Source organism: Mustela erminea, chromosome 12, assembly GCF_009829155.1.
Source record: "Mustela erminea isolate mMusErm1 chromosome 12, mMusErm1.Pri, whole genome shotgun sequence".
In the NCBI taxonomy this organism is placed as follows: domain Eukaryota; kingdom Metazoa; phylum Chordata; class Mammalia; order Carnivora; family Mustelidae; genus Mustela; species Mustela erminea.
Window position 1 is genome coordinate 89202544 of NC_045625.1, and position 26896 is coordinate 89229439.

The following is a 26896-nucleotide window of genomic DNA, read 5'->3' on the forward strand; positions in this document are numbered from 1 at the left end:
AATCATGTCAAAAAATGGGCAGAAGACCTGAACAGACACTTCTGCAAAGAAGACATACAAATGGCTAACAGACACATGAAAAAATGTTCACCATCACTAGTCATCAGGGAGATTCAAATCAAAACCACATTAAGATACCACCTTATACCAGTTAGAATAGCCAAAATTAACGAGACAATAAACAACATGTGTTGGAGAGGATGTGGAGAAAGAGGAACCCTATTACAATGTTGGTGGGAATCCAAGTTGGTGCAGCCACTTTGGAAAACAGTGTGGAGCTTCCTCAAGAAATTAAAAATAGAGCTTCCTTATGACCCTGCAATTGCACTACTGGCTATTTACCCCAAAGATACAGATGTAGTTTAAAGAAGGGCCATCTCTACCCCAAGGTTCATAGCAGCAATGGCCATGGTCACCAAACTGTGGAAAGAACCAAGATGCCCTTCAACGGACGAATGGATAAGGAAGATGTGGTCCTTATACACTATGGAGTATGATGCCTCCATCCGAAAGGATGAATACCCAACTTTTGTAGCAACATGGACAGGACTGGAGGAGATTATGCTGAGTGAAATAAGTCAAGGAGAGAGAGTCAATTATCATATGGTTTCGCTTATTTGTGGAGCATAAGAAATAACACACAGAGGACATGGGGAGATGGAGAGGAGAAGGGAGGTGGGGAAAATTGGAGGGGGGAGACGAACCATGAGAGACTGTGGACTCTGAAAAACAATTTGAGGGTTTTGAAGGGGCGGGAAGTGGGAAATTGGGTGAGCCTTATGGAGGCACGCATTGTATGGAGCACTGGGTGTGGTGCATAAACAATGAATTCTGGAACACTGAGAAGAAATTTTTAAAAATGAAAAAAAAAATCATACCACTTCCCTTAAAGACTACCATAGTAAGATGATTCACAACATACTAAAAACTTTTTTCAATTAAAAAAAAAAAGACCATCAAAAACAATAAAACATTCAGGAATAAACTTAAGAGGTACAAAATGCACACATTGAAAACTACGAATGACTGTTGAAAGAAAACTGAAGATCTAAATAGATTGGAGGGGCGCCTGGGTGGCTCAGTGAAGCCTCATGAAACCTCTGCCTTCAGCTCAGGTCATGATCCCAGGGTCCTGGGATCGAGCCCCGCATCGGGCTCTCTGCTCCGCAGCAAGCCAGCTTCCCTTCATCTCTCTCTGCCTGCCTCTCTGCCTACTTGTGATCTCTGTCAAATAAATAATAAATTTTTATAAATAAATAAATAAATTGGAACGCATCCCATGTTAATAAATTGAAAAGACTTACTATTGTAAAGATGGCTGTTCTAACTAAAGTAATCTACAGATTCACCACAATCCCTATCTCAAGCCCAGCTGGTTCTTTGTAGAAACTGGCAAACTGATTCTAAGATTTATATGGAATCACAAGGGGCTCCAAATAGCAAAAACAATCTTTAAAAAGAATAGCAAAGTTAGAAAATTACACTTCCCAATTTCAAAACTTACTAAAAACCAACAGTAATCAAGACAGGGTACTGGTGTAAGTATAAACATATACACCAAAGAAACACCACTGAGCATTCAGAAATAAACCCATACGTCTACTGTCACCTGATCTGAACAGCGGTGCCAAGACCATTCAGTGGAGTTTAAAAAGCAGTCTTTTCAACAAATAGTGCTGGGACAACTGACGTCCACAGCAAAGAATGAAGCTGCAACCCTACCCTCAAATCATATACAAAAATTAACTCAGAGTGGATCAAAGAACTAAGTGTAAGAGCCCTAAAACTCTTAGAAGAAAACAAGAAAATATTCATGAGTTTGGATTTAGCAATGGGTTCTTAGATATGACACCAAAAGCACATATACTAGAAAAAAATGGATAAATTAACCTCAGCAAAATAAAAGAACATTTTCAGGGGCACCTGGGTGGCTCAGTCGGTTAAGCGTCTGCCTTCAGCTCAGGTCATGATCCCAGGGTCCTGCGATCAAGCCCTGCGTCAGGCTCCCTGCTCCACGGAGAGCCCGCTTCTCCCTCTCCTTCTGCCTGCCACTCGCCTGCCGCTCTGCCTACCTGTGCTATCTCACTCTGTCAAATAAATTAATTAAATCTTTAAAAAAAAAATCAATAACATTTCTACATCAAAGGGCATTTCCAGAAAGTAAAAAGACAACAGAATTGAAGAAAACTACTTGCATACCATATCTGGTAAGTCCCCACTTCCCATAATATACAGAATTCTTACAACTCAGCAAGACAAATTATATCATTTAAAGTGGGCAAAGGGTCTGAGCAGACATTTCTCCAATGGTATACAAATGGGCAACAAGCACACGAAAAAGTGCTGTGTTTGTCACAACAAGATACCACTTTATACCCACCAGGATGACTAAAATCAAAATGATAGTGAGTATCAGTGAAAATACAGAGAAGGGGGTGCCTGGGTGGCTCAGTGGGTTAAAGCCTCTGCTTTCAGCTCAGGTCATGGTCTCAGGGTCCTGGGATCGAGCCCCACATCAGGCTCTCTGCTCGGTGGGGAGCCTGCTTCCCCCTCTCTCTCTGCCTGCCTCTCTGCCTACCTGTGATCTCTGTCAAATAAATGAGTAAAATCTTAAAAAAAAAAAAACAAAAAAAAAAACAGAGAAGTTGGAACCCTCACACACTGCTGGTGGGAATGGAAAATGGAACAGCCGCTCTGGAACCGTCTGGCAGATTCTGATAAAATTAAACATAAGTTACCATTTGACCCAGCAGCTCCCCTCCTAGGTATACGCTCAAGAAAAGTAAAAACATGTGCAGTCAATTAGTACACAAATATTTACAGCAGCATTATTCGTAATAGCCAAAATGCCCACCTTTAATAAATGGACAAAATGTCACGTATCTATAGAATGGGGTAGTCTTCAGCTCTAAAAGGAACGAGGTGTTCACACTGCTACGATGCGGATGGACCCTGAGAACGTGCTACGCGCAGGAAGCCAGTCGCATCGGACCAGGGGCAGGATGAGGCCGGCTGCACGCAGCGTCCGCAGGAGCCGCATCCCGAGCCACCAGGAGCTGGGGCTGCTTCGGGCCGGAGGGTGCGGAGAAGGGGGAGGACAGCGAGGGGTGGGGTTTCTCTGAGGGGATGAAAATGTTCTGAAATTGGTGAAAAGACCCCGAGTTATACACTCTGCACAGGGCATTTGTATGGTCTGTAAGTTACAGCCCCAGAAACCCGCTACCGCAGTAAGGAAACCGGAAGGACCGGAGAGGCCAGAACCCCGGGCCAGGCTACAGGGGAGCGACGCGCAGCGGCTCCGAGAGAACAGGCGAGGCAGGGCCAGGCGCCCGCGGCGGGAGCGGGGTGCGGCGGCGGGAGGACCGCGGCAGAGCCGGTTCCCTCCGCGAGCGTCCGTGCGGCGGCGGAGTCCCCGATTAGCAGAGACTCGAATGTGGACGAGGAACCAGTACAGGGCCCGAGAACGCGCGACTTCCAAACCAACAGAGCGGACGCGCCGGGGCGCCGGGAGGCTCTGGGCTGAGCGTCTGCCCTTGGCCCCGGCGATCCCGGCTCCTGACCGAGCCCCGCGGCAGGCCCCGCTCAGCGGAGGCGGCTCGTCCCCTGTTCTGCTGCATCGCTCCTCCGACCCACCTCGGCTCGCGCTCTCGCAAGCAAAGCTTAAAAAAAACGCTGACAAGCCAAAGTAGGAAACTACAGGCCAAGTCCAGGCGGCACCTGGTTTTGTAAACGCCGTGTCACCACCGCGCGGCTGCACTCCTTTGGTTTGTCCGTGGCTGCGCGATGCCCCCAGGGCGCGGAGCAGGTTAACAGGCCCGCTGGCCTGCGAAGCCCCCGGCGGCTACCGTCAGGCCCTTTCCCAAACGAGCACGGGCTCCGGCTGCGAATTCTGCACAACAGAGAGCGAGGGTCTCTACAAGTTCTCGCAAGGACTGTCCGCAGCCTCAGAACGTTCTCCCGCGCCCCACCTCCCCCTTCGCGGCCGCGCTCCCCAAATTCCAGCCGCCGGAGCCCGAGACCCTGACGCGGGGAGGCAGAGCCCACGCTCCGCCCGGAGCCCCGCCGCGCTCCGCCACACGGGCGCCGGCCCCCCACGCGGTGACGGAGACGGAAGGTCTGGAAAGACGCACGGCTGGGTGCGGGTGTGGCTGCTCGGGCAGGAGCGCGACGGGCTCGCTGTCACATCTTCCTTGGGGCTGGCTGAGGTAACGGCAGGTTCACGTGCAGGTGTCAGAGATACTGCAGAGATCCTGAGGACCCTTGACCGGGCCTCCCTCGGTGACATTTTGCAAAAAAACTACACAGTGACCCAGACCACGCCACAATCGGATTCCAATCTGTGTGTGTGTGCACGTGCACGAGTGTGGTCACACGTGTCAGTCCGCACATCGCCTACAGTGAGGGACAGAGCACGCCCACGACCACAAGGATGCCTTGTGTTGCCCTTTTGCGGCCACAGCCACCTTCCTTCCACCGCCTCCCCAAACCGCGGCCGCCGTCAGCACGCTCACTCCAACATCACACAAACAGTCCTAGTGTGTGACCTGGGCTGCCTATGTCACTCCACGCAGCGCCCTGGAGACTCAGCCAGGTCATCTGTGGCCCAGCCCTGCCCCCGTGTGCAAGCCACCAGGCCACCTGCTGGTGGACACTGGGTTGTGTCCAGCGCTCAGGGCGTGTGAGCTCGAGCAATCCCTTCTCTGTGACACCTGCCCGGGGGTGAGAGGCCGGCGTGTAGGAGACGTGCAGGCTTAGTTCTGTGAGAAGCTGCCACTGCTTCCCCAGTGGTTTCCTGGTTTCCAGCCTTCCCCCAGCACAGGTGTGGGACCCCTTTCTCCACACTGGCACCCGGCCCCGTCCCAGCAGCACCCCGGCCCTGGGCCAGTGTGGTGCGCAGCACAGCCATTCCGGTAGGGATAGTGATGGCCCAAGTCTCTTACCACAAGATTATGTTTATGTATGAGGTTAAAAACTGAAGTTGAGAAGTAATCCATGTTTATCTGGTGGCAATTATGAAAAATAAGAGAAACGTATGAAAAAAATTCTGCTTCTCTTGAAAAAGCAGGAGTGCCTGTCCCTAGTCCTAAATCAGCGCACTCAAGTCGTAGGCAACACGGGAGACTCTGGTGCAAAGACTCCACGTCTGGATCTCTCCCCACCCCGAGCACCTCAGAGCATTCCCCATGACCTCCCCCGTCCTCTTCCTCGACGCTGTGACAGCTGTACGAGAGGGAGCGGCCCAAGCCAAGTGGGGACCAGACACAAGGTGGGGACCAGCACGGGTGGCCGCTGCCCGCCTGCACGGAGAGATGGCCACTCGGCTGGGCATCCCTCTGCCCCTCACTCCCGCTAGAGGCTCCCTCACCGCACTGGTGTTCAGCAAAACTGACAGCCCAGTGAAGCCTCTGAATGTCTCTCAGAATGAGATTTTTAAATGCAGAAGATAAACAGCAAAATGACTCTATCAAATACCAGAATGTTTTCTTTAAACAATACGGGACACAGTCCCACACCACAAAACCCCAGGAGTGATGACTAAAGGTAGTGCAAGATGTGCGTAGCCGCTACTGTGAGAAATGAATAGTCTGCTTCCCTCAGCGGCCAAGCTGGGGTCCTGCTGACCCAACGGTGGTTGTCGCCACATTCACAAATGGAGGAAATGCTGCATTTCAGAGATTACTGAAAATAAAGATGCTGTTTTCTTGCTATCCACGTCCAGTGAGTCCCTGACTCCCCACAGAGCAGGACCAGGCCTGGGGGAGCCTCCCACGCATGGCCACGGGTGGCTTCGGGCCCCTCCCGCGAGGGAAGGCTGCGGAGAGGGAAGTGCAGAGCGGCGGCCCTGGGTCCCCGCGCCCACACAAGGGTGGGAGAGGGCTGGGTCCGGATGAGCCGCAGCCTCGGGAGGAAGGGAGATCTAAGGCTCTGGGTCACTCCCTGTGTGGGTCACCTGAGGAAACAGCCATGTTTTTTTTTTTTTACTCCTCAGTTTTTCTGCTTTAAGCCCCCGGGGCAGGTAATGAGAAACAACATGCCTTAGGAAAGCCCCAAGTTACTGTTAAGAGCCTAGAGAGCGCAAAGTGTTTCCAGAAAGGTCTGCCCACCTTCGTCAGTGCAAAGGCCACCGTCCCATCGTCCTCAGTGGAAAGATCAAGCAGCTTCTGATAAAACGCTTCATCATAAGGCCCGTCTATTTGCAATGTTTTTCTGAAAGAAAAAGCACAAAAATGGATGGCAAAGCTGCCTGGAAACAGTTTCTCGAGTAACAATTTAACACTCACACATCTGCCTTAAACATCTCAAAGGTCCACCTCTTCCTAATACCAAGCTTCTTTCTGAAGCAGCAATTTTAGACCGGGGGTGGGGGTGGGGGTGGGGGGTTGGGGGGTTGGGGGACGGATCCCAGTCAACCTGGTCACAAGTCTGGCCGGCGGTGGAGCAGCACTGCCCCCTGCAGGCTCAGCTGACACAGGACAGGGGACCGCAGGCCCGCGGCGGCTGGACGGGTAGTCCTCCTGGTGGGGCGGCCCCTTCCCCATCCCCGTCTTGCCCTCAGGAACGCTCAGGGCCCACTCAGCCTAGCAAGAGCAGGGGAGCCGAGGGCCTGGGCCTCACCTCTCCTCAGGAAACTCCTCCAGGTACCGTTCGACCCGCCGGTACAAAGGGTAGAGGCCTTCGATGTCCAGCAGGTCCAACATCTGCACCTGGAGGGTTTTGTACAGAAGACAGCCCTTCGGTAACCCCGAGCACTCCGGGCTGTTTTTTCCTACCAAGAACATCGGGAAAACAAGAGGTTTACTGTCAAGGACTGAAGAGAGCCTGGGCACGGGCCACACCCTGCCTCACGGAGCTGCTGGGGCACAGGGCCAGGCACCAGAGAGACAGGCAGGGGACCTGTGTGTCGCTCTGTGCTGCTCCCTCTTGAAGGCTTTCAGCTCGTCACAGCAGCCCGGGCTTCAGTGCAGACACGGCTCTTGGTCTGGATTAGCCAGACACAAAACTGAAAATGCCCACACTGACGTCCCCAGATCTGTGAGACCGGGTCTGCAGAGCCCAGAGTCACAGCCCATGCTGACGGGTGGGTGGCCACACAGGACGGCAGTCACAGCCGCCGCTGATAAACCCACAGCACGGAGCCGTCACCACAGGGTCAGCATGGCACCAAGTCCGTTTCAGCTGCAAGCGTCACACACAGGTCCCGGATGTGCACCAGGTGCCACGTGGGCTGGGGAGACAGGGTCCCGGCCCATGTCTCCCCCGTGAAGGGGGCAGCCGTGTACGGTACAGACACTCTGACCTCTGACCCCCCACTGCAAGCTGGACACGCTCAGCCACAGGACACACGGTGAAAACACAGAAACCAGCTGGGGCCATTTGCTGAAATTACAGGCCACACAGACAGTGCGATACCTACCTCCTGGTCAATAAAAATTCAAAAAATACAACCGCAGACACACAATTGGTCATTAGGCCAAAATACAAGATTACAAAGTAGCGTCTAGAGCGCGATTTGTCATTCTAGACTGCACGTCCCGTGGGTCATGCCTGTGTCAGCCTCTGTGTCCAGGGAAGCCCTGAAGAAAAGTCCCAGGAGCCAGGGGCGCCTCAGCATCGATCGGTGCCCTCCCAGACCCAGCCTGCCATCTACTTTGGAGCCCCAATAACGGGCATAATTCGACCACAATTAAATGATCGAGTGTCGCTTTTTTAAGAAAGTCACAGGGGCACCTGGGTGGCTCATTCAGTTAAGCGTCTGCCTTCGGCTCAGGTCATGATCCCCGGGTTCTGGGATTGAGTCCCACATCGGGCTCTCTGCTCGGGGAGCCTGCTTCTCCCTCTCCTTCCGCCTCTGCTCCTCCCCCTGCTCATGTGCACACTCTTTCTCTCAAATAAATAAATAAAATCTTGGGGCATCTGGGTGGCTCAGTGAGTTAAGCCTCTGCCTTCGGCTCAGGTCATGGACTCGGGGTCCTGGGATCAAGCCCTGCATCGGGCTCTCAGCTCAGCAGGGAGCATGCTTCCCCCTCTCTCTGCCTGCCTCTCTGCCTACTTGTGATCCCTGTCTGTGTCAAATAAATAAATAAAATCTTAAAAAAAAAAAAAAAAGAAGAAGAAGAAAAAGCAAGCCACAAAATTCATTTGTGTTAAGAAAAATCTGGCACGAGGGGCAGTCCACGGGACGGGCCGTGCCCGGGGAGCTGCCCGGCACACACGGCAGCGTGAGAAGCCGCAGGGCCGGGGTCCCCGGCACCACCCCTGCAGCAGCCACGAGGGACCACAAGGCCTTCAGCCTGAAGCGCAAACGATCTGAGTCTTCCTTGTCAGCCCCTGAAGGAAGCTCCCGGCGACAGCGCCACACGGCACAGGCCTGTGCGTGGCGTGGAGCCCGCCAGCAGATGGCCAAGGGACAAACGAGGAGGCTGGGAACGTGCAGGGCAAAACCCAAAGCCACCGCCGCTGGGCTGCCTCGAGGCCGGGACGCCCACGGAGTCACAGCAGCCCACTGGCAAGTGGGAGGTGCAGGGCCGCAGAGGGCCCAGAGCTGTGGGACTCCGGCCCTCCGAGCCCCGGCTCTCCACCCGCCGGGGAAAGCCTGCCGCACAGGGCGGCCGTGCCGACGAGCCGCGGTCGCAGGGAAACTCCAGGCAGCTACAGAGGACGCACAGAGCCGGCGGTTTAGGGAAAACCTTAGGCCCGGCTGAAGGATGAGGCCGGGAGTCTCGCCGGCAGGGCTGGGAGGCAGGGCGAGCCCCAGGCTGCTCCCGCAAGAGCTCCGTGAGGCCAGGCAGGCCCCGGGCACTCCCGCCCCGCTCCGCCCGCCCCCGCGCCCGGCGCGGCCTACCTTGGCGGCGCAGGCTCCTGCCGAAGGGGCTGGCTTCGCAGACACGAGGGCCCCGTGGCGCAGGCCCCCGCCTCAGGGCACCCGCCCGGCCCTTGTCCGAGCCGCTCAGCAGCACCCGCGTGATGACCCGCACCAGCTCCCGGATCACGGCCCTGGTGCAGTGGGGCCCGCCGGCCAGGCCGTTGGAAGGGAAGAAGAAGGGCTTCAGGTGGTGCGCGAGCTCGGTCCAGTCCGCCGCGGGGCTGCGGGCGTCCGCGCAGCCGTAGATCAGCTCCCCGTTCTGCGGGCGGGGGACACACGGGGAGACGTCAACTCCACGGGGGCGGTGGGCAGGACACCTTCGTCTCTGCCCGCAGGGCACGCAAAGGGACCCGACAGCCTACATTCGTGCCGTCTGGGCCCTGCACACCATGGCCCCTCCGGGGGAACCCGTCACGCACTGTGTCGCTGGCCAAGACGCAAATCCCACTAAAACGTGGAACAGAACGAATGTTCTCAGAAACCAAAGACTGGTCCCGGCCTAAAATACGAAGCCTCAGGAGAACACGCACCACACTGAGCCTCAGGCAAACACAGCCCAGAGCCCCAAAGACCCTCCCAGCCTGTAACCGGAGAAGCCATGGGACACCTGTGCTCCTGAGGACACAGTGTCAGTCTGACCCCAAGCAGACAAACTTCTTGGTCAGTGTGGATGTCCGTTGGACACCCGCACCTCGAGGACTTCTGTCCTCCCCAATGGGCCGGGCCATACTTCCTGCCAGGGCAGGCGAGGCTGCCCACATCACCAGCACGGACCATATCGTCCCCAAGGCCATCCTGCCTTTCGAAACCCCAAGTCTGGCAAAGACACTTCCATGCCACCAGCATTCCCAGAGCTGCAAGCAGGGCTGCCCAGTGCGCTGACCCTGTGACCCCTGAGGGACCCCGCTCCCCACACGCCTGAGCAGCAGCCAACCATGGCAAAGTGACCAACTCCTTGTCCCCTGACTCCCTCATCTGAGAAATGGTGTGGTTAGCAGCCTCCAGCCAGTCCCCAGTGGTCCCCACACTCACACCGTGTAGCCTCTCCCCATGGCGGAGTGGGAACCAACAGCCCAGTCCTGGCAAGACCATGTTATAAAAGATGCTACAACCTCCCTCTCAAGCCGCTCTTCTCAAGCCACAATGCCTCGCTGAGCAGCCCCCGGGGCACCCACCGCTACCTCCTGCCCAAGCCAGGAACCAAGGTGTCCTGCCCACACCATTAAGGACACCATCCGGGAGCCGAGACTCACGCCCTAGCCAAACTGTCAGAGAGGACACAGCCTCAGGGGCACCCAGAGCCAGCGCCAACTAAGCTTCTCAATTCCAGACCACAGAAACCGTGAGGGCCGGCGGCGCACAGAGGAGGACAGTCACTGCCGTCCCCAGGTGGCACCTGGGCATCAATTCAGTCCATGACGTGTGGACTGGGCATTCATCCCTCATCCGGGCCCTGGGATGCAGGAGTGCGCATGATGCCTCCTGGGGGGTCTCCTGTCACATGTCGGAGCAGGAGGCACACAACTGAGGTCACTGCTGACCACGGGAGCCAGGGAAGCCATCCCGAGAAAAGTGACCCCGAGATGGGTCTAACAGCAGGAAGGTATGCCAGGCAAAGGGCCCGCGGGAGCTCCTGGTAGGGAAGGAAACCAAGGCGAAGTGCTGAGCGAAACTGGGCACTGGGGGCTGCCACCAAGAGAGGGGCCGGGGCTGGGACCGTGGTCCGGTGCAGGAGCTGCCATGGCCCATGAAGGCTCCCCCTCCAGGCCTGGGAGCTGCTGAGTGAGCAGAATCCTCTTCTCCCCAGGGTCCAAATTCCACGCAAGGACAGATGACTGTGACATCAGTGGAGTGCCAGCATCCCCGGCTCCATGACAAGGCGCCATGTCCCCCACGTCTCACAAGTGTCCAGGTTGGATTGACAGGGCCACAGCTTTGGGGTCCGTGCAGAGCCCTCAGGCACACAGGGAAGGAGCTCCCAGAGCGGGCAGTGGTGGTACCGGCCGAGGCCAGGAAACAGCTCACACCTGACCCTGAAAACCAAAGCCTGGCTCCAGAGCGACGACAGCACGTCCAGAACGCGCAGCGTCACTCCGGCGAGTGTTCTGAAAAGCCATCCCATGTCACTTCTCTCAATCCCGGCCCCAGGGCACGCCCGGTCAGCAAAGGATCCGCCGGGAAAACCACCCACCCTACTAAAGTTTCCACATCAATCCCCAGAGGAGAGAGAATCGTCTTCGGGATGGAAGTGGAAGATCTCTTCTGTCTTTGGAACGATTAAAAATAAGAACTGCCGTGAAAAAGGCCCTTCCTCTAGCTCTGGGAAGCAGGAGGCAGACGGGCTCAAGCCCATTCACTCTGACCAAACTTCTGAGCCAGACTGGGGAAACCAAGTCAAGAAGAGCCTCCCTGCCCACAGTCCCCGGCTTGGTCTGCGGGGCCTCCGTGGGCAGAGCAGCGCCGTCCACCCGGAGCAGGACACAGAGGGCACAAGGCCGTCCGGACAGAAAAGCCCCCCTTCTCCACGCAGACACAGCGCTCGTGAGCCCAGACCGGGCCACAGAGCCACACAAACCGCTTACTGGGGACGCAGCCGGGGCAAGGGGCAGCGTCCACGCAGAGGAGAAAGGAAATGGCCGGAGGCCCTGAGCGGACACGTTTCCGACACAGGCCGCACCAAGCCCTCCTCCAGCTCTGCGCCTGCCCTGCCCCCTGCCCCCTTCCATGGAGACCCTGCCCCTGCCTGCAGCCGACCACAGGGTCGCAGGGAGTCGGGTCAGGGAGCCCACAGATGGCAGAGAAGGAGCCGGAGGGTAACCACTCCTTGTGTAAAAGCCTGTCCGCACGCGGCCAGGAGCCAGAGCCGCTGAGATTTCACTCACTGACAAGATCAGGGAATTACACGTTCCCTAAATCACCCGCAAACCAAGGCCTAGGTGTGGCTGCCCTCTCAGAGGCGCACAGAGGGACCCCTGGGACACAGCCTGATGGACTCGGGGCCATCCTGTCCCAGGACCAGAGCTGGGCTGTGTGCATCCAGGGAGCCAAAGCCGCCTGGTGGTCCAGGAGCTAACGTCCCACACTCCAGGGGTCACAGGATGCCACGCCTGTAGGACGAGGCTTGGAGAAGACCAAAGCACTTTGCACCAAGGCAGCCCCAGCCCAGGTGCCCGCATCTACCAGGACTAAAGCACCACCGGCTGGCCCACCCCAGTGTGGACACCCACTGCCTTCTGCTGAAACGCCACGGAAGAGAGGCCACGCTCACCTTAAATATCTTTAAGTTGTTCTGAGCTTCCTGTAACAGGCTCTTCAAGGCAAAGTGCATTCTCTGCTTATTTCTAAAAAGAAAGACACTATGGATAGAATTACAAGAAGCCTTTGCTTTCACCTGCCTGTGGCTCAGGGGACCAGACGCAGGGGACACGCCTATATGGGTTGCTTGGAGGCTTCATTCAGGCTCTGGGGGCTAAGGAGCCACATGCCCCCAGCCTTTCTCAGGGAGGCCCCCCCATCACTGCCCCAACGCCCCTCTGCTCCCCAGCTGCTGCCTCCCACAGCTGAGCCGACCCCAGGCAAGAACACTGCGCTCTGCCCAGGACCCTGGCTGCCGGCCGGCTAGTGCCCCCCCCCCTCCGCTCCTCCACCCCCACGAAAGGCGGCCCTGAGGACAAAGGAGAAGTGCTCTCTTACCCTGAGTAGAGGTCGAGGGGACAGTATTTGCTTATCTGCTTCCACTTCCCGGTTGCCACCTGTTAAGAAAGCACAAGCGCCATAAATGCCCGGCTGGGGCAGCACGGGGCCCACGCGTCATTGAGAGGACAAGGGCGCAGAAGGTCCCCGTGGAGGCGGCACCTCCAGGGCCACATCGTCACTAGCTGCGGCCGGGGCTTGACTGCTGCCCCAGGGACCCTCGGTCCCCCCACGGAGCCTCAGGTGGCTGCTGGCCCAGCTCTCCCCATGAGCAGGGGCAGTGGCAGTGGCAGCACATGGTCTCACAAAACGACACAGCCGCATTCTGGTCATCAGATGAACAAATCTTTATAACTGAAATATTCAGGAAGAGAAGGGTGCGGCTCATAATTTCATGTTTGGGGGGAGAAGATAAATCGGCACAACCTTCCAAAATTCAACTTGCTAGTTTCCATCAAAATTTCTTTTTCTTTTTCTTTAAGACTTTTTATTTCTTTATATGACAGAGGGAGACACAGTGAAAGAGGGAACACAAACAGGGGGAGTAAGAGAGAGAGAAGCAGGCTCCCTGCCGAGCAGAGAGCCCGATGTGGGGCTCGACCCCAGGACCCTAGGATCATGACCTGAACCAAAGGCAGACGCTGAACGACTGAGCCACCCAGGCACCCCTCCGTCACATTTCAATGTGGGCATCCTCTGACTTGGCAAACCTACGAGGAGTCATGAGATCAAGGATGTTCACTGCAGTCCGACTGTGCTAGTGAGGCCTGGAAACAACTTCGCAGGCATCTGCTCTCATGCGCCAGGACGCAGAAGTCTGCATGCTAATGATGGAATGAATGAACGATATCCAGCTACTTACAAAAAGAGGCAAAAGTGAAAAATCACCAACATTTATTCAAGGAAAAAGGCAATCTGCATAAATGGAAATGATGTTACTTTGCTTAAAAAAAAAAAAAGTGGGCCTCCATAGGTGCATATATACAAATACACATTGAAAAAGCCTTGAAGGATACACAATAATCAATCCTCAAGGGTTAGTTAAGTGAAAAGAGCAATTAACAGAAAGACTATATATGGCGAGGTCCCATATTTGCTTTATAGAAGTACATGTGTACGTGTACAGGTAAGCACACGCCAGAACACATGTGGGAAAGGCATCATCTCATTTCCACCTGGATGACATGTATTATTTGTGTTGGCACCAAGAGAAGTCTGGAAGATGTACCAACTGACAAGACGGGTTACCCCTGGGAAATCCCGTATTTTATCAGTTAAATGCGCACGTATTGCTTCACAGTAAAAACCAGCTCCTAAAATAGCCATCAACTGAATGGTGACAATGAAGACCATCTCCTAAAGGGAATGGCTGACATACCATCTTTTCCCGAAGAGCCTGGAAAATTTAACACCACAAAGATGGGGGCGCCTGGGTGGCTCAGTGGGTTAAGCCTCTGCGTTCAGCTCAGGTCATTATCTCAGGGTCCTGGGATTGAGCCCCGCATTGGGCTCTCTGCTCAGCAGGGAGCCTGCTTCCTCTCTCTCTCTCTGCCTGCCTCTCTGCCTACTTGTGATCTCTCTCTGTCAAATAAATAGAAGCTTTAAAAAAACAAAAAACAAACAAAAATCACCACAAAGAAGGAGCGGGTTAGGAAAAATTATGGAAATTCTTTCCTCCATGAGGGCAATGAGAAAACTGGCAAAAACTGTCAGAATCAAAATTTCAGAATTCTGAAAATTAACCAAAGGCTTGCAACAATCTGGGAGCATTTACTCAAGACAAAGGGCCAAGTCCAGGAACAGGGAGCTGTGTGGCATTTTTAATGCTCTCTTTCCACCCTTCTCTCTAGCTCCAAGGAAACCTTAAAAATCAACAACCCCACTCCCTGAAAACAGAAGCCTGCCAGCCACCAGAGGGGGCTGAACCAGGCACGAGTTTCTCCAAACCAGCATTCCCAAAGAATGGTCATTATGTCAACTATCTCTTGATTTCCCATCTTTGTTAACTGATTCAGTTTACCAAGTGCAAAAGGGGCATTTTCCCAAGAGGCATTTGTGAAAAGAGTCAGAGGCAATTGTTTAACTTCTTGGCTACCTAAGACAGTGGATAACAATGGGATAAAATAAAAAGTTACGGCAAACAATTAGACTAACCTAAAGCTGAAAAAAGAAAAAGCTGAGGAATGAGATATACAGAGGCTTTGGAAACCTCCAGCACAACCTGGCCATCTACAAGGCCATGCACAGGCTCTGGAAAGACCTTAAAACACCCTCACCTTCTGCTGATCTGAGGTTCTGAGGAAGTGAAGGCTAAGTAGAGTTGCACCCGCCATGCCGAGTGTTGATGGTGGGCCCCGTATGCACACAGAGCCCCTCAGCAAAGACTTACTAGTCGCAGAAATTCAGGAAAATCTCAGTGCTGAAAACTGTCAACCAAGAGTTCTTCAACTATAAAATTATCCTTTAAAATGAAGGAGTGGGGGCGCCTGAGTGGCTCAGTGGGTTAAAGCCTCTGCCTTCGGCTCAGGTCATAATCCCAGGGTCCTGGGATCGAGCCCCGCATCAGGCTCCCTGCTCAGTGGGGAGTCTGCTTCTCTCTCTCCCTCTGCTGCGCTGCCTGTTTGTGCTCTCTCACTCTCTCTGTCAAATAAATAAAATCTTTTGAAAATAAATAAATAAAATCAAATACGATGAAGGAGTGATTAAGACACTGTCAGATAAACAACTAAAAAAAATTTGTTGTTAGCTAACCTGCCCTTCGGGAAATAGTACAGGAAACCTTGAGGATGAAACGAAAGGGCACTAGACAGTAACCTGAGTCCGTGTGAAGAAACAGCACAGCAGTAAAGGAACTGCACAGCTAGATAAACATAAAAGACAATATAAATATATTCTGTTTCTAAGTTTTTGATCCTATTCCCTTCAAAGACAGAGTATCTCTCGTATGGCACACGGCAATCGCCAGGAATCCATACTGACAAGCATAACTGCATATAAAGATTAATTTGTGAGGGAGAAGGCAACAAAGCTACAAGAAGCAGAATTTTTGTACAACAGTGAAATTAAGTTGGTATTAACTGAGCTAGACTAAGTTTAGCTTCAGATGTTAAATTACTGATTGAGTAGAAAGAAAATCAACAACAAGAGATGACTTGAACCACATTCTAAACCAACCAGACCTAACATCCACAGGACACTCTACCCAGCAACAGCAGAGCACCCCTTCTGATCAAGCGAACACAAACATGCAAATATTCTCCAAACTCAGTGCAACTAAATTAGAAATCAATAGCAAAAAAGAGAGAGAGAGAAACAAAAACTCACAAATGTGAGAAATCTAAACACATTCCTAATGATCAATGAGTCAAAGAAGAAATCCACAGGGAAATCAGAAAATTGAGACAGAATGAAAATGCAACACACCAAAGCTCTCTCCTGCAGAGAGAGCAGGAATTACATGGAAATTTGTAATTATAAACATGTATATAAAAAAGAAAAAAATCTCAAATCAATAATCCACGTTGCTACACTAACAAACTAGAAAAGTTAGGCCAACCTAAACCCAATGCAGAGAGAGGGAAGGAAATTGTAAAGATTAGTGCAGGGATTGGGCGCCTGGGTGGCTCAGTGGGTTAAGCCGCTGCCTTCGGCTCAGGTCATGATCTCAGGGTCCTGGGATCGAGTCCCGCATCGGGTTCTCTGCTCCGCAGGGAGCCTGCTTCCTCCTCTCTCTCTCTCTGCCTGCCTCTCTGCCTACTTGTGATCTCTCTGTGTCAAATGAATAAATAAAATCTTTAAAAAAAAAAAAAAAAAAAAAAGAGTAGTGCAGGGACAGATGAAATGCTGAACAGGGAGAAAAAATGAAGAAAAAGAACAAAACCATAAGGTGTTTCTTTGAAAAGATCAACAATTATAATCCTTTGGCTAGATCAAGAAAAATGATTAAAAAAAGAAATGAGGGGCACTTGGGTGCCCCAGTGGGTTAAAGCCTCTGCCTTTGGCTCAGGTCATGATCTCAGGGTCCTGGGATTGAGCCCCGCATCGGGCTCTCTGCTCAGCGGGGAGCCTGCTTCCTCCTCCCTCTCTCTCTCTGCCTGCCTCTCTGCCTACTTGTGATCTCTCTCTGTCAAATAAATAAATAAAATCTTTAAAAAAAAAAAAAAGAAAGAAAGGATGTTACTACCAACCTTGCAGAAATAAAAAAGAATTTTAGAGGAATATTATGAACAAGCAAATTAGATGAAATGCACAAAATCTTAGAAACACACAACTAGGGACGCCTGGGTGGCTCAGTTGGTTAAGCAGCTGCCTTCGGCTCAGGTCATGATCCCAGCGTCCTGGGATCGAGTCCCACATCGGGCTCCTTGCTCGGCAGGGAGTCTGCTTCTCCCTCTGCCTCTGCCTGCCATTCTGTCTGCCTGTGTTCACGCTCTCTCTCTCTCTGACAAAAAAAAAAAAAAAAAAAAAAAAAAGAAACACACAACTACCACAACTGAGTCAGGAAGAAATAAAAGAATCTGAACAGAATAATAAAAGACTGAATCAATAACCAAAAGTCTTCCAACAAAGGAAACCCCAGGACAAGATGACTTCACTAATTAATTCTACCAAATGATTGAAGAAGAATCAACACTGATAGTCAAACTCTTCCAAAAACTTAGAGTAGAAGGGAACACTCCCTAAGTCATTCTATGAAGCCAGTTATCACCCTGGTACCAAAACCAGATAAAACATCACTAGAAAATACAGCAGGCCAATGTCTCTTAAGAAAAAACCTTCAATAAAAACAGTAAAAACTAACAAATCACATTTAGCAGCACATTTAAGGGATTATACAGCTATAATAAAGTGGGATTTACCCCAGAAATACAAGGGTGGTTCAACATACAAAAATCAATGTAACAGACCACACTGACGGAGAGGAAAGCACCTCCTGATCATCCCATAGATGGAGAACAAAATCTAACATTCTTTCAGGATTTAAAAAGAAAAAACAATGAAAAAACAAAAACTCAAAAGCAGCATCTATGACCAGCTCATGGTCACACTACACCCAGTGAAGAAAACCTGAGAGCTTCTGCCTGAGATCAGGAACATGATAAGGACGGCCGCTCTTGCTTCCTGTCCCCGACACCGTACTGCACGCTACCCAGATGAATTAGGGAAGAAAAACAAAGGACACCCAGATTGGAAAGAACAAAGTAAAATTATCGCTATTTGCAAGTGATCTGATCATGTATACAGAAAATCCCAAAAAACTACCACCACCAAAAAAAAAAAAAAAGAGCAAATAAACAGGTTCATGGGGGTGACTGGGTATCACTGTACAACAACTACATTTGTCACCTCACCCCCATTAGAGCGGCTACTATCGGGAAACAAACCAGCAAGTGCTGGTAAGAGTGTGGGGACAGTGGGACTTTGAGATGCCCTGGAGGGAATGTGAGTGGCACAGGTGCTGTGGAAAACAGCAGAAAACAAGGTCCCCGTGTGACCAGCAATCCTACTTCTGGGTAAACAGTCACGAGAACTGAAAGCAGACTCAGAGGCGTTTGCACACCCGTGTTCACAGGAGCATTATTCACAAAAGCCAAAAGATAGAAACAATACGGCGTCTACCACTGGATAAATGGATTAAAAATGTGGTATATGTGTATATGTCCAACAGACTATTTATTACTCAGTCTTAAAAAGGAAGGGAATTCCGACATGTTTCACAACGTGGATGAACCCTGAGAACAAGTAAAGCGAGTCAGTCACAAAAGGACGAATCCTGGATAATTCCATTTACGGGAAGCAGCGACAGTAGAGAAATCCCCGGGGGCAGAAACTGGCGTGGGGCTAGTCTGGGGCTGAGGAAAGGAAGCGTGGGCTGTTTAACGGGGCCAGAGTCACAGTGTGGGATGATGAGAAGCCCTGGAGATGGACGGTGGCGAGGGCTGCACGCCCATGTGGCTTAATGGTTGTAAGTTTTATGTTACGTGTCTTTCACCACAATTAACACTATGTATTTTCAAAATCAATTATATTTCTCTGCAATAACCTGAAAAATGAAATGAAAAAAAAAAATACCACTCACAACAGCCTCCAAAATAATAAAACACCTAAGGATAAACTTAACAAAAGACGTATAAGACCAACACACTGGAAACTATAAAATACCACTGAATGAAATTAAAATCCTAAGTACATGGAAAAACATCCTGTGTGCACAGAACACGGATACAGGCAAGGTGCTGATGCCTCCCAAAGGGATCTGCAATTCAGGGGATCCCCAAACCCCCAGCTGGTTTCTCTGATGAAACTGAGAGGCTAAAGACATCTGACCTGGAAGAGAAATAAAAGCCTGTTCAGAGATGGCATGATGTATACGTAGAAAATTCCGAAGAATCTATAAGAAAAGCCACTCAGCAAAGCTGCAGGGTACAAGATCAGCCCACAAAAATTATGTTTCAGGGTTTCTGGCTGGGTCAGTCAGTGAATCATCTGCCTTCGGCTCAGGTCATGGTCCCGGGGTCCTGGGATCAAGCCTGGGGTTAGGCTCCCTGCTCAACGGGGAGTCAGTTTCTCCCTCTGCCCCTCCCCTTGCTTGTGCGCTATCTCTCGTTCTCTCTCTCAAATAAATGCATAAAATCTTCAAAAAAAACCTAGTTGTGTTTATATACACCAGCAATAAACAGTCTAAGAAGAAAATTAAAGAAGTAATTCTGTTTATAATCATATTTACAATATCCTAAAAGTTTATCTACAATTACTGAAGTGGTGAAAAACTTGTGCCCTCAAAGCTATAAAATGCTGCCAGAAGACATTTAAAAGTCCTAAGTAAGTGAGGCGCCTGGGTAGCTCAGTGGGTTAAGCCTCTGCCTTCATCTCAGGTCATGATCTTGGGGTCCTGGGATCGAGCCCCACATCGGGCTCTCTGCTCAGCAGGGAGCCTGCTTTCCCCTCTCTCTCTCTGCCTGCCTGTCTGCCTACTTGGGATCTCTGTCAAATAAAATCTTTTTAAAAAATTAAAAAATAAAATAAAAGTCCTAAGTAAGTGGGCAGACAGCCTGTATTTATGGGTTATAAGTCCAAATACTGTTAGGACGGCAGTACTACCCGAAGTGATCCACACGTTCCTGCAATTTCTGTCAAAATCCCAATAATTTCTTTTTGCAGAAATGAAAAACCCAATCCTCAAATTCATATGTAACTATAAGGAGTCCCAAAAAGCCAAAGCAATCTTAAAAAAGAAGAACAAAGCTAGAGGACTCAAACTTCCTGATTTCAAGACTGACTGCAAAGCTACAGAATCAAGTAAAGGGCCGCGCCGGCATAAGGACAGACACACAGGCCAGTGGACCAGAACAGGGAGCCCAGGATGGAACCACACTTATAGCCAAAAGATCTCTGGTAAGAAGACCATTCAACGGAGAGAGGACGGTCCTTTCAACAAATGGTGCTGGGAAACTAGAATCAGACACAAAAGAAACTGGACCCCTACCTCCCTTCAAAATTAACAAAAATGGATCAAAACCGGAGGAGAAAATCTTCACGACCTTGGATGAGGCAATGATTTCTTAGCTATGGTACCAAAAGCATAGGCAACCGAAGAAGAAACGAACTATGTAACTTCAGTAAAACTGGAAACATTTGTGCATCAGAGGACCCTATCAACAGAGTGAAAGATAACTGACAGGATGGGAGAAGATACTTGCTCATGACAGAACTGATCAAGGATTATATCTAAAATATACACAGAACCCTTAAAACTCAACAACAACAAAATAACCCAATTCAAAAATGGGCAAAGGACTTGAGACAATATATCTCAAAAGAAAACATACAAATGGCCCATGAGCCCATGAAGATCTGCAGCATCACGAACCGTTAGGGAAACGCAGATGGAAACCACAGTGACGCCGAGGGTCCCCGGCGATCACACACAGGGACAACAGCAAGGCTGGCAAGGGTGTGGAGCGATCAGACCATCAGATGCCGCTGGTGGGAACACAAAATGGTGTGAGAGCTGGGGAAATAGCTCGACACTTGCTCAAAAAATTAAACACAATTTCTCTCAGACCCAGCAACTCCACTCCTAGGACTCAGCCCGCGAGAACGGAAAGCTGCGACTCAAGCAAGCATGTGCACGCACGGTCACAGCAGCCCAAAGGCAGAAATGACCCACGTGCCAGGACAGGAGATGACCCACGTGCCATCGACAAGATGGTCCCATTCAGGCAAGAGTGTTCAAGCCCGCTGCAATGGGGCTAAAAGCCCAAAACCATGCTGCTCGGGGGAGACGCCGGTCACAAAGGGGCCATGGGATGGACGATTCCGTTTCCAGGAAACATCCAGAAGAGGCCGAGCCACAGGGGCAAGCCAGAGCGGGGACTGCGGAGTGACTGCGATGCAGTCAGCGTTCTCTGGGAGGTGATGAAGTGATTCTGGAATTTAAGTGATGACGGAAGCACCATCATGCGAATTTACTAAAATCCACTGAATTACACACTTTAAAGGGGTGAACTGAAGATACGTGAACTTATCTCAATTTGAAACAAAAAAAAAGGTGGACATGAACGACTCATAAAAGAGAAGACCAGTAAGAAGTGTCCCCTCCTTGCTCTCCGATGCCGCAGCTCTGGGGGTCACGGGGCCCCCCAGGCTGCGCGCACCGAGGCGCCTTACCTTGAGGTGCTGGTGCATGCAGTAGCGGCACACGCGGTGCTTCAGCTCGTGCGTCACGGCGCCGCAGAGAGGAATAAACCCACATTTGGGCTGCAAGACACGAGGACAGAAAGAACACTTAGGGACCGATCCCACACCTTCCAGGAGACGGGATGATGGAGCGGATACAGGAGACGCGGGACAATCAGAGTTGCTGTAACCGCAGGCCCGGGGGTGGGGGGGTGGGGGTGGCAGGGAGGCGGGGTGGCGGGGTGGGGAGTCGCAGGGACCCCACCCTCATCATCACTCCCAGTCCTTGCCCTGCCCTGCCTGGCCTCCATCACGGACTAGACAAAGCACAACACAGAGCAGCTTCGTGTTTTTTCTGTGACAGACTGCAAAGGGAAAGCTTCCACGGCGGGTCTGCCCTGGCCCCCAGCTCTGTTACTGTCTTTGATTTATTTTTATTATTTTTTTTTTTTTTGAGAGCGCGTGCACCTGTGCACACGTGGCCAGGGGACAGGGACAGGGGCAGAGGGAGAATCTTAAGCAGGCTCCACAGCCAGCACAGTGCCCGACAAAGGGCTCAACCCCATGACCCCAAAATCATGACCTGAGCTGAAATCAAGAGTTGGACACTTAACCGACTCAGCCACCCAGGCGCCCCCATCTGCTGCCTTTTAAGACCACGGTGTTGGGGCTCTGAAGACGATGCTGCCTGTCATCTGAGACAAGGGACACTCACCCTCTGGTCGGGCAAGCAGGACATCAGTCCACATGGAGCCCCCAGGGTGTGAGTGCTCAGGGCCACAGGAATGACCCAGGAATCACTGCCACAGAAGTTTGGAGGAGGGGACAAACAATGGCCTGGGGCCTCTGGGAGGCTTCCCGAGGGGGACATGGGCACAGTGGGCAGCAGAGCTGAAGACCAAGAGTGACACCAGCTTCTGGGCCTCTGGGGAGGACTCTCCTGAGTAAGAAGCAAAGGAGCGGAGAGCCACCAATCAGACAAGCCCCAGCGGAACGGAGCTCCTGGAGTGCGGTGTAGGGTCACCCAGCAGCCAAGGGGCACAGCTTGGACGGAGGTGAGGAGGCCCGGGGAGCAGCACCCTCCCGGGAAAACGGGGGAGGCACAACCCGACACACTTGCTTGTGCCGGTGGCCACCGGCCAGCTCCACATCAGAGCACCAGGAACGGGCCTAAATCTGACGGTCTGGCCAGTGGGAGGAAGCAGAGCACCAAGGTGCAGGTGACAGAAGGAGCTGGAAGCAAGCCCAGTCTGTGGGAGCTGGGGGCTGGGAAGGGGCCGTGAGGCCCAATGTGGGGAATCCCAATAACTCGTGCTGTAAAGTTCACTCCAGGCAGAAGACTCGCGGCCTTACGGTCCGGCCCCTTGTTCCTTGCCCCGCACCACCTTCCCCTTGACACAGGCTCACCTTGATCTCCACACACAGAATTGGCCGGTGCTCTGCAAAACAGTAGGTCTGAAGTCTGGCTAAGTTTGGAAGGCACAGGGCATAGCCACTGAGAGTGTCCAGGTCCTTGTCACAGCGAGATTCTGAAAGACAGAGCCAAGAAGAGACCTGAGGCGAGCAGAGGACAGACGACATGACCAACGGCGACATGGCAGACTCCTGTGGGGGAAGCTTCAGCCCTGCCCAAGAGAGGCCATGGCCTCGGGCTCCTGGGGGCCCCACCTAAGGAGCCTCCGTGTTTATCTGGGGGCTCCCAGTCAGGCGAGTGTGACACTGTGATTCACAGCAGGGGTCCGGGCCCGGCAGAACCGGCTCCCCCTTCAGAGGGCCGGCCCGCTGTGTGCGTGCGCCCCAGCCCCGACCCCGGCTGGCACCCCCGCCTCCGCGCGCTCACACCTTGCTGCTTGGAGAAGCAAGCAGTGCGTGCACAAGCCCAGTGGAGAAGCCACCCGGGAGCGCGTGCAGGGTCTCGAAGACACGCCGCAGAGCCTCTCCCCTGGTCTGGGTGTCATCCGCGTCCCTCAGTGTGAGAAGCCTTAGTCATGAGGATAACGGGGAGTTCAGGTCCTTCTAGCAAATCATCAGACCCGAGGTCACTGTGGGTGCCCCCAACTGTGTAAGCGTTGCCAGAAGGGGGGGTGGTCTTGGGGACCACCCCCGCCTCTGCGACTCCCTTAGTGCAGGAGCTGAGAGGAAGGAGCAGCCTCACCGCCCCCCCACAACCGGTTCCTCCAGAGCCCCCCAACACCGCGGCTTCTCGGAACGACCCGCCAGTCACTGGGCTCACAACAGCGCCCAGGATGCAGTCTCCGGGCCACAGGGGGATTCAGCCTTCCTCCAGTCACGTAATGAGGCCAGTTACAAGGCATTATTACAACGAGGGACAGCTCTTATGACTGTCACATTGGATACATTTAACTGGTAACCGTAAAACAAAATGATGAGGCAGAGTTGCTAGAGGAAGCATCAGTCTCCCCTGGTCCAGAAAGGAATAGCCGCGACCCAGTCCTGGCTGGGACACGTCGGTGGCCTCCTTCCGGCACCAGAGCCTGGCTTTGCACAACGCCCCAAACCAAGGCTCCGGGGCACAGCTGTCCTGCTTGCTTTCTATTTCCTAATCACAGAAGGACTGGATACCGGCCACCTGCCTCCCCCAGCTGCCTGGCCAGGCTTCGAGAGGCGACATGGCCACCCTCCACGCCACGGACGTCACATCCGATCTCTGACCAAAACGAAAAGCTCTCACGTGCTCGGTGTCAACGCTGCCCCAAGCCTGTGCAGAAAAGCACGGAGGTGATGGGGAGAAGCTGTCACCCACTGCCATTCCTGTCTGTCCACTGCCTGCAGGAGGACGAGCAGGCAGGTGGGTCCCACCCCTGGGAGACGGTACTCAGGGCGCCTGGGCCGCCCCCACCCCACCCCTCGGGACTCCTGCAGCCACCTTGCCCGCCCTAAGGCCATGCTCCCCTTCGGTCCCAGAAGCGTTTCACGGCTCAGATGCTCTGTGCTCGGACGTGGCCATCTGACGCCCAGAATCGTATTTATGCGTTCCGAGCACTTCTGGCTGAGAGTAAGGTTTCTGGCAGCAGAACTGCTGAAAACTCCATCAGCCTAACCGGAGTAACGCATCAAACATTTACCAAATGGAATATTTAAATCACCCACAGAATCTGCAAGCTGGAGCTCTTACCTGGTCTTTCAGACTGTATCTTTAGACAAAGCTGCTTCACGAACTCCAAAGGCAGCTGAACCACTTCCTGTCAGAACAAGGACGGAACACTCAGCGCGCCGCGGGAGCCGGCTTAGCGCCGCGGGAGGCGGCTTAGCGCCGCACCGACACTCAGGGGAAACAGCAGGCTTCACAGTCTGCGTATTTCACCACGTTAAATTACCCAGCATGTGGATTTACAAATAGAAGCTGCTCTGCTGTCCTGAGGATGCGACCAGATCAGACAGACGCAAAGGTGTCTGTGTGTGGAGCAACAGGCCCTCTCAGAGCGCAGGCCTCTGCTGGGAAAGGGGCGCCTCCGGGTCGGTCTCCCCGGCTCCCACCCAATCTGACACCCACAGGGCCGGCTCGGGAAGAAATCCCGCCACGACGGAAGCACGCGGAGCAGCAGACGGGGCCATGCAGAGCCACCCGGGACTCAGCTGCCCTCAGCGCAGTGACCGCCAGGCCCAGGTCAGGGGAAAAGCAGAACTCCATTTCTTTAAACCACCTAAAATTCCCAATTTTATGATGAGCTCTATTTTAGGCATCCTTAACACTCGGCTACATTTACCAACCCTTGATTCCGACTCCGGAACCAGCGTGACCCACGCCATCCTGCCTGACAGACGGATGGACAGCGGTTCCCAGCAGGGCAGGCAGCCAGCACCTGCACAGAGTATCGGGTCGGGAAGAACTAGTTAGGACCACAGAGGTCCTCCCCGGCAGTGTAACGCGGACAGTGTAGCCACACCAGCGTCTCTGCTGAGGGGCAGCTGCCCCCGAAGGGACAGGGCAACTGCAGAGAAGGACAAAGAGGGGCCAGCTTGGGTGGGGGGGAGGGGTCTGGCAAGGGATTAGCACGTCCAGTCTTCCAGAAGCTCCCCCAGGAGAAAAGCATCCCCTCACCATCACATCAAGGTCAAACGTGAAGTCGAGGCTGCCCCAGTGGCGTTCACCTTGGGAGAACTGGGTCCACAAAAGCAAGGCAACACCGTTAACATTCCATCAGTGCCTCAACCGCTCATGGTACTGAAGATGCAAGACCTGAAGGCCCCAGGGAAACAGCCTCTTCCTTGTTTCTGAACCTCCAGCACCCCCAGGGACAGGCCCAGGCCAGTCCCAAACCCGGCTCGGTGGGTGTGCCTATGGCCCGGGCCAGCCTCACACTCCTGCACGGGCCTGTCTGTGTCTTGTGCTGGGACAGGGCATAGGGAAAGTCTCTCGCCGGGACTCCACCCCACCCCACCCCGCCCCCGACTGGCGTCGGCAGTCACTGTTCACTCAGGCTGGTTCTGCCGGAACGTGGCCTCATGCAGACCAGAGATGTGATCTCCTGCACTTCAACCGTGCCAGAGCCCACGTACAAGAAAGAAAAAGCAGGTTGGGTTTCACTTGGGCAGTGTCTTCCTGCAGGGGACACGTGTCAAAGAGGTGGATATTCCCAGGATGTGACCTTGTGAGCTCTCCTCATTCGCCAGAGCCCCATCCACTGCGGACAAACAGAACCCCACCTGGGGTCAGAGCACACCATGGGCCCTGGGGCTACATCCTGATGCTGTTCCTGCCAGGCCCCCGCCGGCTGGGAACCTGAGCTCCCCACCGCCCTTTGGATCCCTCCTGGGAGAAAGGTCTAGAGCATCCACCACATACTGTGAAGCAGAGAAATGCCCTCTCAAGGAGAAAGCTGGCAGTCAGCATAGCTGCATTCGCTCAGGCACCATTCAGGCTGGTCGGAGACGTGGGGCTCCCAGCGGGACAGCTGGGGACCTCACCAGGACAGCCCTGGGCACTCCCACCCCTGTGCAGCCCCACACCACCCAGGCTGCCCCACAAGACCAGCAGGATGCTGCGGAAAGGACAGACACAACTCCAGGACAGGTCATCTCTCAGACCATGAGCTGGGGCAGCCAGGGCCAGGTCGTACGGACACTCGCAGCCCCTCGTGAGCCCACATCAGGAGCAGCTGAGGTCCCCGGCCAGCAGCCGGCACCGCCCTGCCAGCCCCACGGCAGACCCACCCTGGAAGAGGGTCCGCAGCCCCAATGGACCCCCAGTGGCAGAGGGCTCAGGGACGCCATCCAGATCCACCCCCAGACCTCACCAAGCAGGAGCCCCCCCTCAGGACAGCAGGGTGGCGGGGGCCAGGGGTCCTAGCAGCTGCGGGGCTCAGGTGGTCTCTGAGCCTCACGTTTCTCGGCTGGAAGACGGGTGTCAGACTACACGCCCGGCGCCACCGTGTGGCCCCGGAGAGCAGCACTTGAACACAAGCGTCGTCAGGAAGCACTAAGGTCCAAATGATCACCGAGACCTGGCATGACTGACACGGAAGATGCCTGTGAATTCAGACTCCGTAAATCACAGTCACTCACCCCACAGTGGACAGAGTTCTCCCCCAAAAACTCCTTCATGACATTTTTGCTGAAGTCCACTATGTTCTGTAGGTGCTGAAATACTTCTTCTGAGGTCTGTAAAAGAGAAGCATAGGGAGGCCTCAGTGACCAGGG

At 53.3% G+C, this 26896-nt stretch overlaps 1 protein-coding gene across 9 annotated transcripts in view; it reads right to left on the minus strand.

The window, feature by feature from the left end:
* The window catches only part of IPPK (inositol-pentakisphosphate 2-kinase), a 46833-nt gene that overhangs the window by 12131 nt on the left and 7806 nt on the right, over positions 1-26896 (minus strand). For 7 of the 9 annotated variants that reach the window (XR_004277362.1, XM_032307083.1, XM_032307082.1 and 4 more), the window contains 9 exons: positions 26762-26857; positions 24372-24438; positions 22643-22764; positions 21227-21316; positions 12557-12615; positions 12132-12204; positions 8843-9122; positions 6616-6766; positions 6105-6207 (listed from right to left, as the gene is read on the minus strand). Coding sequence is in view for 8 of the 9 variants with exons in the window: in XM_032307083.1 (XP_032162974.1) it covers positions 6105-6207; positions 6616-6766; positions 8843-9122; positions 12132-12204; positions 12557-12615; positions 21227-21316; positions 22643-22764; positions 24372-24438; positions 26762-26857 (1041 nt within the window). In the remaining variant the exon portion in view is untranslated. The other 2 variants (XM_032307089.1, XM_032307086.1) reach the window with 2 other exon arrangements.